Source organism: Pipistrellus hanaki, assembly GCF_964339955.1.
Source record: "Pipistrellus hanaki genome assembly, chromosome: 5".
NCBI classification, from domain to species: Eukaryota; Metazoa; Chordata; class Mammalia; order Chiroptera; family Vespertilionidae; genus Pipistrellus; species Pipistrellus hanaki.
The window spans coordinates 21,563,308-21,577,000 of NC_140507.1; the positions used below are offsets into that span (position 1 = coordinate 21,563,308).

The 13,693-nt window shown below is 39.5% G+C and overlaps 1 protein-coding gene across 5 annotated transcripts in view; it reads left to right on the top strand.

Moving 5' to 3' along the window:
• The window catches only part of PPP2R2B (protein phosphatase 2 regulatory subunit Bbeta), a 352,055-nt gene that overhangs the window by 145,815 nt on the left and 192,547 nt on the right, over positions 1-13,693 (top strand). Inside the window, exon 2 of one of the 5 annotated variants that reach the window (XM_084883168.1) lies at positions 12,107-12,191. The exons of the other annotated variants lie outside the window; for them this stretch is intronic. Within the exon in view, the coding sequence (XP_084739294.1) occupies positions 12,155-12,191 (37 nt within the window). The 5' untranslated portion in view covers positions 12,107-12,154. The remainder of the gene's footprint in view (positions 1-12,106; positions 12,192-13,693) is intronic. 5 annotated transcript variants of the gene reach the window in all.

A 13,693-nucleotide genomic window follows, 5' to 3' on the forward strand; every position in this document is an offset into this window, starting at 1 on the left:
AAGGCTGATAGAATTCTGACCTATAAAGGAGATGAGGCGACACGCCCCCTGCTCACATGTTATTGTCTATATGTGAGGATCAAATAAATACAAAAGAAGCCCTCTCTTGCTTTATGCATTTGGGACCAATGGTGGTTGATGGTAATTTGGAAAAGTTAAAGCAGATAATTATATAAAATGGTAAACTTATTTTAAACAGCATTCTCTACTTTTGATTAAGGCCTTGTTCATAAATCAAGGCTTAATCTTCCAGCATGGGTCTGATGTTTGGGGATTATAATACTTTCCATATACAAACCACCCCCAGAATGAGAAAGGCCATGTCTGAGTGTGGTACTGAGACTGAGTGAAAGCATACATACCTGAGAAGCGTTCTCACTACACACCCTTCTGGATTTATATGGTTGTCCCCAATGGTTTAATTCTCCTACATGTAACTTTACATTTTTTAAATCATCCTTTGAAGGCATTCGGCTTCATTTTCTTGTGAAACAGTCCCTCTCTTTCTCTTTTTACCTGCCATGATATTTAATTAAATAACAAGTATAAGTGGCATCAGGAGATTTGGGAACAAACATACTGCCTCTCAGTAAACGTGCAGAAGCAGCAGCAATGTGCCCATGTGTCAGAGATTAACCTACTAATTAAAGTATAGAGCAAACTGTAGGCCCATTTTACAGAGAGAATGGAAGGCATTTTTCATCCAGTGAGTCTTCTACTTAGAGGACTGTTAAAAGAGCTTCTGTTGTAATTATCTTACCTAATAATAGACAAACATGTAAAATTGACCGTACCTCCACTACACCCATCAGCCAATCAGGAGGGAATATTCAAATTAGAAGGACAAAGATGGCAGCTGCCCAGCTTCTCCAGGTGCAGAGTGGCTGGGTAGGGCAGGTCACCTGCTACGAGAGAGAGGATGGGGGCAAGGTGATCTACAGGAGCAGCACTCTGGCCCTGCAGCAAAGACAAAGATGGCAGACTCTAGCCTGAGTCTGCAGCAAAGATGAGGAAGGCATACTCTGGCTGGAGTCTGCAGCAAAGGCATCAGACTCCAGCCAGAGTAAAGGCCTGGGTCCTGGGTCCTGGAGGAAAATCAGTCCTGGGAGCCAAGGGAAGGAAGGCCTATTGCACAAATCTCTTTGTGCAATGGGACTCTAGTAATTATAATAACACTCAGATATACTGAGTGTTTGCTGTGATGCAGGAATCAGGTTAAGTACTATGAATGTACTACATGTGATATACTCTCTATGTATAGTGAGCTAGATTGGTGTATGTTCATATGATATGGGTATATGAATATGTGTTTATCTGTATCATCAGTTCCTCACAATAACCATCAGAAGTACTACAATTAAATCTGAATTAAGTGAGACTTTAGGTCTTTTTTACCATTGTGTGTCCATCTTTTTATATGGTGCCTACCTGGGAAACAGCACACATTAAATATTTATTAAGAAAATAAGAGAACATATTTCTGTTTTACTGATGATGAAACTGAGGCTTAGAGAATTTGTGTAATCTGTTAGTAGACTCTGGACTTAAATGCATTTAGAAAAAAAATGTAGGTACATTACAATAATTTTTACAAAGCTCTTGGTCATATATTTTGAATCCCATATTACTCTATGAAAAACTTTCTAATAGGATAAAAATTTGGTACCATCTTTACTTTGTACAACTATGTCAGCGTTCTAGAAAAGGGCTAGGAAAATTTCCAATAAATCTTTTAGGCTTTGCTGATCACACAGTTTGTGTCCAACTACTCAGCTCTGCCAATGTAGCATGTGGGGATGGCTGTATTCTTGCAAAACTATTTGCAGAATCCAATGGTGGTCCATGGACCATAAATTGCTGATCCCTATTCTAAAAAAAGTGTTTGAAACCTAATAGAAATTAAAAAAACAAAAAAAAAAAAACCAAAAAAAAAAAACCTCTCTTCTAAGTGAGTGTTTGTAGTAAGTACCAGAGGGAAGCTTAACTGAACAGGAATGACTTAGTGGGTACAGACAGGCCTTGCTGGGATTCTGACAGGTGGAGAGGAATGGCAAAAGCTTTCTTAATGGAGAATGGAGCCTTGTGTGATAAAAGGCGGCAAAAATAAGCAAACAAAGTGGTATGTTGTCTGACAAATGAACTGAAGACTAGATGTATAACAAACTATTTGTTAGCTTGTTAGAATCCCCACATGTAACCATGCCTTTTATAAGTAGTGTCCCCAGTTGTTTACTCGGTAGTCATTTAGAAAATATTTATTATATACTAAATAAAAACAAGCTAAAAAAACAAAAAAACAAACAAACAAAAAACACACCAGGTATACAATGAAAAAGAAACAAATAGATATACACCTGCTTTCATAGAGCTTGTATTCTATTGGGAAGATGTATGTTAAATAGACATAAACGTAAGACTATATAAATTTTATTAAATAAGAGGTTATGAGAGAATGAAATATATATTCCATAATGAAAACTTGCCCTTTAAAGAAAAGTGCAAAAAATAGAAAATCAAGCCCTGATCAGTGTAGCTCAGTTGGTTGGAGCATTGTGTACACCAAAAGGTTGCAGGTTTGATTCCCTGTCAGGGCACATACTAGGTTGTGGGTTTGATCTCTGGTCTGGGCATTTACAGGAAGCAACCGATTAATGTTTCTCTTTTACATGGATGTTTCTATCTCTCTTCTTTCTTCTAATATCAATTTAAAGAGCTATTGAGTGAGGATTTTTTTAAAAATTAAATTTATCTCTAGCCAGACATAATTATTATAAACACTTTTTAAATGTATTTTTCTTTCACACTGTGTGTGTGTGTGTGTGTGTGTGTGTGTGTGTGAGAGAGAGAGAGAGAGAGAGAGAGAGAGAGAGAGAGAGAGAGAAATGGGTGAATGCTGAAATTATATAAAATAGTCTTGTGTCCCTTGTTTTTTTAATTTTTGTCCCAAACAATACAGTGAGAATTTTTCTGTAACATCCTATAGTTAAACCATAATTTTACCAATCATCTAATGCAGGAAGTTTAGATTATTTTTAATATTTTGCTATAATAATTGTGTGATAAATAATTGAATTAATCTAAATTAGTTATTTTCTTAAAACAAATTTTCTTTAAAAATATATTTTCATTGATTTCAGAGAGGAAGGGGGAGGTAGAGAGAGAGATAGAAACATCAATGAAGAGAGAGAATCATTGATTGGCTGCCTCTTGCACATCCCCTCCTGGGAATCCAGCCTGCAACCCGGGCATGTGCCCTTGACTGGAATAGAACCTGGGACCCTTCAGTCTGCAGGCCGACGCTCAATCCACTGAGCCAAACTAGCCAGGGCAAAACAAGTTTTTAATGTCAAGATTGCTGGGCTAAATAGTACAAACAATTAAATTCCTAGATAATCATAAATTGCCTTGTAAAAAAGTCATACCCAGGCACTTTGCCCCTTTAGTCTGGTCTATATTTTGCCTCTCCCTCACATTGTCATAGATTTTCAGAGTGTTGAGGTTCAGAACAGAAAACTTACGTTGGGTGAAGATTAGAAAAAAATTCATAAAGACATAGCCATGGATCTCATTGCCTTTGTTTTTCCCCAAAGCCTCAGGTACTTTTATCTGTTCTCGTAGAGAATCAAACTGAGTTCTCACCCGCTGCCATTAAGTACATGGGTGCGTAGCTTCATCTCTGGGATGGAGTGCCCACCTAGATTAAATAAAATGACATTCATGGTTCCAGGGCAGCATTTGTAGATACGTATATGGAACCTAGTGACCCAGAAATGTTAATTTTTCTCAAACTGTTGAGTAGGTAACTTCAAAGAATGACTGACCCAGTATGACAACCAGTAATACTTGTTTAACGACCTAGTCTCTGGGGAAAGGGGTTTCAAATGAGCTATGTTAACTTATTTTGCTAATGCTATGTGTGGTTGAATGCAATGTCAACCATGGCAAATCAGGAAAAAAAAAAAAAAAAAAAAAAAAAAAAGACTCTATCATTGGCTTTGCACCTCCCACCTTTTCTAATTTTCCCTAACAATTGGGAGCATGATTTAATGGAAATGAAAAGTACAAATCTTATAAACTACCACTGGGATTACATTTTTAGTGCATAATTTTTAGTCCCTTTTCAAAGTATATTGGCTATCTGCATTTCGGCAATCTTTGGGGATTATAGTTGGGAGTCAGTCTGAAATCTCAACTCACTTTGCTTGAATATTTGGGAACATTTTTCTCCCTCTGAAGTGTCTTGGGCACTAAGATGAGAATACTAAGGTGTTTTTTTTTGTTTGTTTGTTTTTTACATTTTTCATATGAAGTTGTTATGAGGTACTAAAAATGATACACGAGTTAGTACCTACGTGTTCAGTAGATAAAATTTAAAAGATGCATGGATGAATGGATGTATGGATAGGTGGATGGGCGGATGGGTGGGTGGGTAGATGGATGGATGGATGCATGAATGAATGGATGGGTGGATGGGTGGATGGGTGGATGGGTGGATGAATGGATGGATGGATGGATGGATGGATGGATGGATGGATGGATGGATGGATGGATGGGTGGATGGTCAATGGATTTGTTAAAAGATTTGGGTGGTTAGTAGGAGATTATATTGCTTCCTCAGAGGACTAAAAGTGTAAAGCAGCTTCTAGAAACGTCAAGTTTCAATCATGAATTGGAATTTTAATATTAAAATATACCTGTCATTAACTTTCTCCATTGTCTGGAAGTCTATGACAGGTAGGATGGGATGGGAACATTAATTAGGGCAGTGCAGATCCATAGAGACATGCCTCCAGGAATTCATTATCAGAGCTAGATTATAAAAGGAAAATGTGACAGAGGGGAAAAAGGCTCTCCTGGAACCCTGAGCTAACAGAAGAGACTGAGATAGTTCAGTGCTCCAACTGACATCCCTTGCCATGACGGGTATCTAATTCCACCCAGTTCTGCAGGATTAGCCTGGATGAAACTGATGCACTGTGCTTTGGAAGTCAGAACCCTCTGGTCACTTCATTGGACATAGGGGAAAGTTTTAGGTGCAGTTCTATTTGCGAACAAAGTGTATTTCTCTACAAGTTCTCTGATCCCTTGCAGGGTCAGCGATCAAACACTTGCTAAGGTCTCCCCAGGTCCTGAAGAACTCTGTGCACCACTGTGAAAAAGGCAGAAGCAATCTCAAGATCATATTGTGGCTGCCAGCATGCTTACTCAGACCCCAAGCTTCCTCAGCACAATTTGAGATGGAAATTTTCCGATCAGAATTTTTCCTACAAGTCTTAGAAACTTGGATTTGAGCCCGTGGCGCAGGCCAGGTTTTTTCTTGTTCCAGTTACTTGACAAGCAGGTTGCCTTTGAGTCACTCATATGGATGGCCTTGATGTAGACATTGGCACATGCTGAAAAGGCAAAAAATAGCTTCCTCCTCTTGTTTGACCCCTTAAGGAGATTAGCCTGTTCACAATTTCCTCCTGTGTTTATAATGTTTTCTGCATGTCCCCTCATCTCCTGAGTCCCTCAAAACTGATCTTCAAACTCACCAGGCAGGCATGTGCTGGGTCCTCACTGCCCCAGGCCATTCCTGCTTCCCTGCCCCCCATGTGCTGTTTCCTCTTCTCTGGGACCTACAAGGCCTGCCTCCATTTTCCCATGAAGTTTTCCCTGAATTCCTCAGGTCCTTTCATCTCGACACCAATAGTCCTATGAGGTATAGGCATTCTCCCATTTCACAAACATGAAAACTGAGGCCCAACTTCAGGCAGCCATCCAGAAAGAGGTAAACTTGAATATCGTTTCCCCAACTAGAAAGACACTCCTAGAAGGCAGTCATCATATTTCTGCTCCTTTCATCTATTCTGCAGAGGACAGTGCAGTGCGTGGCACACGGGTGCTTTGTGAATGGTTTTTGAACTTGACTGGAGTTTGAGAATAGATTGGTACCATCTCTGTAGTTAGAACAGTGGCCAGTTACATGTTCTTCACTTAGAAGTTTCAACTTGTAGATCCCTCTAAACATGTTGAGACGAGGTTCTCCTACTCCCACTACTGTTTAAAGATATAGGGGAGATGGCAAAAGATGTGCTATATTATTTTTGCAATCACTTGGAAACTGCCAGCTAATTGAAGGCATTCTTTATTCTGTTATCCATTCACTTGTTTATGAGTTTGTTCTTTCACTGTACTCTTTAACCATCCAGCAAGTATTGATTGAGCAACTGAAACCTCATTTATGTATACGAGCTAGTATACGATGATATCAGTAGGAAAATAATGTATAAAAGCTTATTACATTGGTTATGGGAGGAGGAGAGAAGCAAGCAAAAAATAAGACTACTAAAAAACAAAGGTAGTCACATCCATGAGAGAAAAAGGTATGATTCCTCTTATACAAACTGCTATGTATGTACATTAAGAATCACATTAAAAATGGCTGCCAAAACATTGATGATGTTTATCTCGGACTGCTGGGATTTTAAGTAATTTTTACTATTTATATTTTCTATCATGTATGGTAGTTGTAAAATAAGCATATACATTGTTTGCATAAGGTGTCATTGTGGTGAAAAATAATTCATGAGCGTGTGCTATGTGCAGAGAAGTAATCTCTGGATATCAATGTAGTAAATGTTCACCTGAGTTCTTTCTTTTACTTTGAAGTCACATTAATAATTTTTCAAATGAAAATCAGTTTGAACCCCAGAAGAGTAGAGATAAATCGACACTGGTAACTGTCAAATTATGTAACAAGAGACCCTTTCAACTCTTACCTATAGGTCTGGGTGAAAGGGCTTTGGCAATGAGCTTGGCCCTCAGGTTCAGAGCCCCTTCCGTCTTTGTGTCTTGGCTGAAACAATAAAGGTGAAGTGATATCTCTGACATCAGCCAATCATTTCACAAGGGGGCTGGGAAAGCATCTGAATGACTGTAAAAATGTGCCGTGATGGAAAAGCCATCTCAGAAAAAATGTCCTGGAGCCCATGGGTCAGAGCCAGTCCCTCTGCACATGAAGGATCTCACAATCTGTGTTTATTGACACAGAAGGTGGTTTTAATTACCCTGAAGGAATTTCTGGCATGTTTTGCCAAAGCCAGTCTTAAGATGTTTAATCAGTGGATTAGTGACAACCAGACCTACTGGAAAGGTCTGCCCATGGGGCAGCTGGTCACGTATACTATCAGAGTAACGTGGGCAAGAAAATACAACACCTTGAAATGTTCTTGACTTTGAAAATTGTGGCATGTTTCATGTTTGAGAAGCCTTGGTTTCCTTTGCAGTCAATGATCATGGTCTCTAAGCAAACTTCATAACTTCTGTTTGCTTGTGTGTTTTTTATTTTGGGTAAACTTGGCAAGATGGTCTAGAGTCAAAGTTTGAGTGATAAATCAAGTTCTCAGTTTTATAGCCCCACAGCTAGTGACTCAAAAGAATGAATGGGACTTTCCAAATACAGGCCCAAATAAAATCATGCTTAGGGCCTTGTTTTACCTGTTTGTGTTGACCTACAAAATATTTAAAGAAAAGAACTATAATTGGAAAAGCAGGATGATGGTGGTGTCACGTCGCAAAGCTATTTTAATCTGTCACATGATTTGAGGGGGACCATAGCCCAAGGTGTATGCAAACGCACCAAAGAAATGCTTCCCTATTTTCTCACCTTTGCTCTTGAACCTTCTGTTTGTATTCTTCCAATGAGATGTAAAAACACTCCATACTATAGTAAATACTGTTATTCATCTCTCCCAGTTTAACTCCAGATGGAATTTCTTTTTTCCCCTCCCTGCATAAAAATGTCCTTCACACTACCCCTTTTCCTGTTTTCTCAATTAATCCCCCCAAATTCTACTCTAGAAAGTGGACTTGCAAGGGAGAAAGCATGGCAGCGTGAAATCTGAATAAGAACTCTAAGGCATCTTTAGCAAAATGCATTGAGCCCCTTTGGTGAGCTACTGAAAGTGTCTCTGACCTGCTCAGCACCAAAGTATCATAGTTTGGTGATACTCCTTTTGCTTAACACAGAAAGATTTCTCAGGCTATTTCATACCAACATTCACTGATCTGGGGTTTTGCCAGGCTTATAGGGATGTAAGGTCATTGGAAACATCCCTTTTAACAACTGAGCAAAGAGTTCCATGGATGTCTTTGGTAATCACCAGTTTTAAGTAGTCCTCTTTCCTCTTGCCTTTTAAATTAGCTTGTTCGCAAAACCAACTTGGCTGACCAGGTTGATATGTTAGTGGCAAATTTTAAGCATGAAAGAACTCTTACGTAATGTAAAATAGTGACGGGGTTTTATATTTTTGTAAAGTATTTTCACAGCTTTTATCTACTGTGCACAACAAATTTGGAGAACAAGTTTTATTTTCATTTCCTCCAGGAGGAGACTGAGATAATAGTGAAGTTGATCAGCTTGTCCATAACCACATGGGTGGTTTGTGGTGGAGACAAGACTGAGGTCTATAGATTCCGATTCCTAGAATAGAGTTCTTCCCATGACACTAGAATATCAAATAAACTTTTTTTAAATTTTATTTTTCAATTATAGTTTACATTCAATATTACTTTTGTATGAGTTTTAGGTGTGTAGCATAATGATTGGAAAATCATATACTTTATAAAGTGGTCCCCTCGATATTTCCTGTACCCACCTGGCATCATACGTAGTTACTACAATACTATTGACTATTCCCTGTGCTGTACTTTATATCCCCATGGCTATTTTGCAACTTCCAATTTGTACTTCTTAATCCCTTCACTTTTTTTTTTTCACCCCGTCCTCTCAGAGAACCATCAGTCTGTTCTCAGAGTCTCTGAGTCTTTCTCTATTTTCTTTGTTCATTTATTTTGCTCTCTAGATTCCACATACTGGTGACATCGTATGGCCGTGTTGGCCACCTCCATCCTTTGCCCTGGTTCTTAGGGGAGAACAAGTACCGTAGCTGGGTTTGGATTGCTGGGCTTGGGTGTGAGATGGGCCCGTCCATTGTAGCTGTTGCCAAATGGAAGTGTCTGGGGGCCACACTCCTGGCTAGTGGCACAACCTCAAAGAAATAGGGTTTGAGGATTTTAAAGATGTGGAAAAGCCAGTAAACTTAGCTCCATTTCACAACTGCACTCTGTGCCCACATAGCTAACTCACAAATAATTGTCTTGTGGAACAAGTAAGAGACTAGGGAAGGAAGACAATGGCTTGATCACCACCAGCACCATTGTTCTCTCTGGAACAATAAGAGAAGATGGGAAGGTACATTTACTGAGTGGCTTTGATGCACTATGTACATCGTTTGCTTCATTTCCACTTACATGAGCAGTGAGTTCTTTTCCAAGAAGATGGGCTTATCGCTTAAGTCCTCTAACTGTAATTGCTCCTATTAACATTGGGACAATCATAACTGCCTTCTATATTGTTGTGAGGATTCAGTGAGAATACTTGTGCAGTGGTTAGTTCAGTACCTGACATAGGTTAAACATTGAATAAGTGGTTGTTGTGTTGTTTTTAGTATTTCTAGAAGCTTTAAGTTGTCCTAAGTACAATTTGCACTGGATGATACAGTCTTTCTGCCCTCCAAATTTCTAGAGTTTAGGAATATATATATTAGTATAATCCTATACTAGTATAGGATAAACTCTCAATATCTCTGATATATGTCACATACATATATATATCAGAGATATTGAGAGTTTACTTTTCAATTACTGCAATAAAGGTAATAATAATCCTTTTGCTGGTGGAGGTCTTGTCTTCAATTTGTTAAAAATGCAAAATTTACCGAAACCGATTTGGCTCAGTGGATAGAGATCAGTCTGCGGACTGAAAGGTCCCGGGTTCAATTCCGGTTAAGGGCATGTACATTGGTTGCAGGCACATCCCCAGTAGTGGGTGTGCAGGAGACAGCTGGTCAATGATTCTCTCTCATCGATGTTTCTAGCTCTCTATCCCTCTCCCTTCTTCGCTGTAAAAATTCAATAAAATATATATTTTTTTTAAATGCAACATCTGTGAAGCACAATAAAAGCTAAATGCAATGGATAAGATGTGACCATACTAAAGTGGTTAAGAATACTGACTCCAGTATATAAATAATAAATATAACCTCAAATAATAGTAAATGAAGTCTTGACTCCAGGAGCAGCTAGGTTTGTATCCTGGCTCCATCACTTGCTAGTTCTATAACCTTGGGCTGTTATTTAACCTCTTTGAGCCCAGGCACCTCCTCTGTAAAATGAGGATAACAATGCTAACATTTTAAAACCTTGTTTTATTGCACTTTGCTCTATTGAGCTTCATAGATGTTACATTTTTAAAAATATATATTTTATTGATTTTTTTTTTTTTTTTAGAAAGGAAGGGAGAGGGATAGAGAGTTAGAAACATCAACGAGACAGAAAGATCAATCAGCTGCCTCCTGCACATCCCCTACTGGGGATGTGCCCTCAACCAAGGTACATGCCCTTGACCAGAATCAAACTGGGACCCTTGAGTCTGCAGGCCAACGCTTTATCCACCGAGCCAAACCTGTCAGGGTGCAGATGTTACATTTTTAATCAATTGAAGGCAAGACCTTCCATTAGCAAAGAGATTATGATTCGTTTTTATTGCAACTATGGCTCTATTGCGGTGGTCAGTAACAAAACCTACAATATCTCCAAGGTTTGCCTGTATTAAATATGACAGTGTAGGTAATGTGCTCAGGACAGTCCCTGGTACACAGTATCTATTGTAGTAACTGCTCAATCATGTTAAGCTGTCGATTCTTGAATATTAGTACAGTTATTTATATGTCCTAAAACATAATCATTACTTTCAAAAGACAGTTGTTTTGATTACAAAACCAAGGAGAAATAAGTTAAGACTACAACTTTAATCTTTGATCCAGTATCAGGTTTGGCTGTTGGTGATTGATCCCTTTTAAATAATAAATATAACCTCAAATAATAGTAAATGAAGTCTTGAGAGAGCATAAGCCAACTGATGCCCTTTTCTGATTATGAAATAAAACATTAGGAAGCTAACATCCATTTATCCGTTCTATGCACCATCAGTAGGATAGTTTTTAAAGATATCTTTGAGCTATTAAAAAGTTAATGGTAACAGATTAATTATAAATCTCTTTTTCTATATTAGTGGTATGGTGAAACCTCTTAGCAAGGCTTAATTCTGTGTGTTTTCTTAAACCTTGCATTTTTATTTTTAGCACTTCTTTTTGTATTGCCTTAGTCATGGATTCTCCTAGATTATGATCTTATACTGCTGAATACTTCAAGAGGAAGGGAGCCTCTTCCAATCCAGGAAATGGCCTGCTCTTATTTCTGAAATGTTTTCGTTGCTTCCAAGTTGTTCCGTGTACCAAAGCATTGTCCCCATTTTTTACCCAGTGCTCTAGCCTCACACTCTGAAGCCTGACCTCAAAACCTTCGTGTCCTACACACCTATCCCCTCTCTAACTACATGAAGATCACTCTCCTAACAACTCCAGCCTCCTGACAATGCTCTAAAGCAGTGGTCGGCAAACTCATTAGTCAACAGAGCCAAATATCAACAGTACAATGATAGAAATTTCTTTGGAGAGCCAAATTTTTTAAACATAAACTCCTTCTAACGCCACTTCTTCCAAATAGACTTGCCCAGGCCGTGGTATTTTTTGCCTCACACTCAAGAGGCAAAAGAGCCGCATGTGGCTCGTGAGCCGCAGTTTGCCTACCATGGCTCTTGAAGCCCAGTCACAGTTGTTTTCAACTCTAATGTGTGTAAGAATCACCTGAAGTGTTTGTCAACTAGCACCTGCTGTGCTCTTCCCTGAGTTTCTCATTTAAGAGGTCGGGGATGGGGCCCTCAAGTTTGCTTGCTATGGGTTTCCCAGGTGCTGCTTGGGCTGCTGGCCCAAATAGCCCTTTAAGAACCACTGCTCTCCACCCCGGAAGGCAGCCCCCTTCCGGTTGAGGAGGCTGGAGCACAGGGAGGTTTTGTAGCGTAGATTGTGTCCCCTTATTAGCCTGGCTATTGACAGCCTGGAGCCATCTCACACAAAGAGACCTGAGGGGCCTGGGGACAGCGCTATGTACCCGTACAGCACCACCTCCTGGTGTCTGGATCTGAACCCCGTGTTTGTCACAGGAGCCAAGGGAGAACCCAAGACAGAGGCTAGTGGCACAATTATGAAGCATGAATTATCCAGATGAAAGCACCTATGGAAATAAAGGTATTAATATTATTATTTATACGTCCTGTTTTTAACAAAATAGTCATGTGTGAGTGTTGACTAGTTCCAAGTGCTTCAAGTTGTTCTGTTGAACCCAAAGCAATTAAGTCACCTTTTAAATGCAAAGTGTAAATGGGAAGCATTGCTTGGTGTACTTGTTTTCATAACCAAGAGCACGTTTTGATGTAACGCGTTGTGACACAGCAATGACTGGTTATAAAAGGATCGGGACAGAGAGATTAGGCTAGGTGAGAGCAGATCCTGCTTTGTGGATGCTACCATAGAGGATGGGATGGAATAGATTGGTGGACCAAATTAGATGTATTAACTCCTGTAACGAAGCAAAAGGGTTGGGGGTCAGGAGGTGAAGAAGGAGACCATATGATCTTCTTATTTTGTGTACAATGAAGAATGAAGGGTCTTACCACACGGGGAATTTTGAATTAGAAAGCAGGTATAGAAATCTCTCTGCAGTAGCTTCTAACCTGTATGAAATGTTCGGACGTCTTTTCAACATAACCCTTAAGTAGTCCCACCTGACTTGCAAGAGGCACCACAAGAGCTTTGCTACTGTTAACAACCCAGTTCTTGAACCTGTGTGGTGAGCTACTTAGCTTTACAGCTTTTACCTGTGGCGGCATTTGAGGCACCCTGGAAAATAAAATGTAAGACAATAGAACTAGATATTTTTATTGAAAAAAAAAAGAATTATCGGAGATTCTCCCTTGAGGTGGAGATTATCCCAGGGGTAGATAAGAACTTGGAGAGTGATCAAAGAGGAAGACATTCAAAATGAAAAGCTTCCTTTAAAAAGGAATTGGGAAGGGATCATTTCCAAGGAAATATTTACCAGAGGGAAATGAATAAAACGAAGATAGATGCATATATGCATGTAAATGTATATAAACATACATGTTTATATTCTCCACAGCCTGTGGCTATCGATGTGTCAGGCATTGGTGTCCAAGGGAACTGTGCAACCTTAGCTTTTACAAGTTTATTGATTCCCTACAGTAGGGGTGTCGAACTCAATCAGAGAAGGGGCCAAAATCTAAAATCCAGCCTAAATCGCGGGCCGAATGGTTTACTGAACAGTCATAAACTGACAATGTCATAAACTGACAGCGGAGTGCAGTGATGACAGCGTGGTGCGGGCCACATTGCAAGGCCTGGCGGGCTGGATTTGGCCCGCGGGCCTTGTGTTTGACATATGTGCCCTACAGGTTATAGTCTCAACGTGCTTTTTTCTATAAGATGATAAGAGGAGCAGGGTTTGCTTTTAATTATACATGAGGTGTTTGTAATGTAGTGTTCAGCTCTTCCCTGCTATGGAAAATTTATTTTTTCTCTCTGACCTATTTTTTTTTTATTGATTTTTTCACAGAGAGGAAAGGAGAGGGATAGAGAGCTAGAAACGTCAATGAGAGAGAAACATCGACCAGCTGCCTCTTGCACACACCCCCACTGGGGATGTGCCTGCAACCAAGGTACATGCCCTTGAC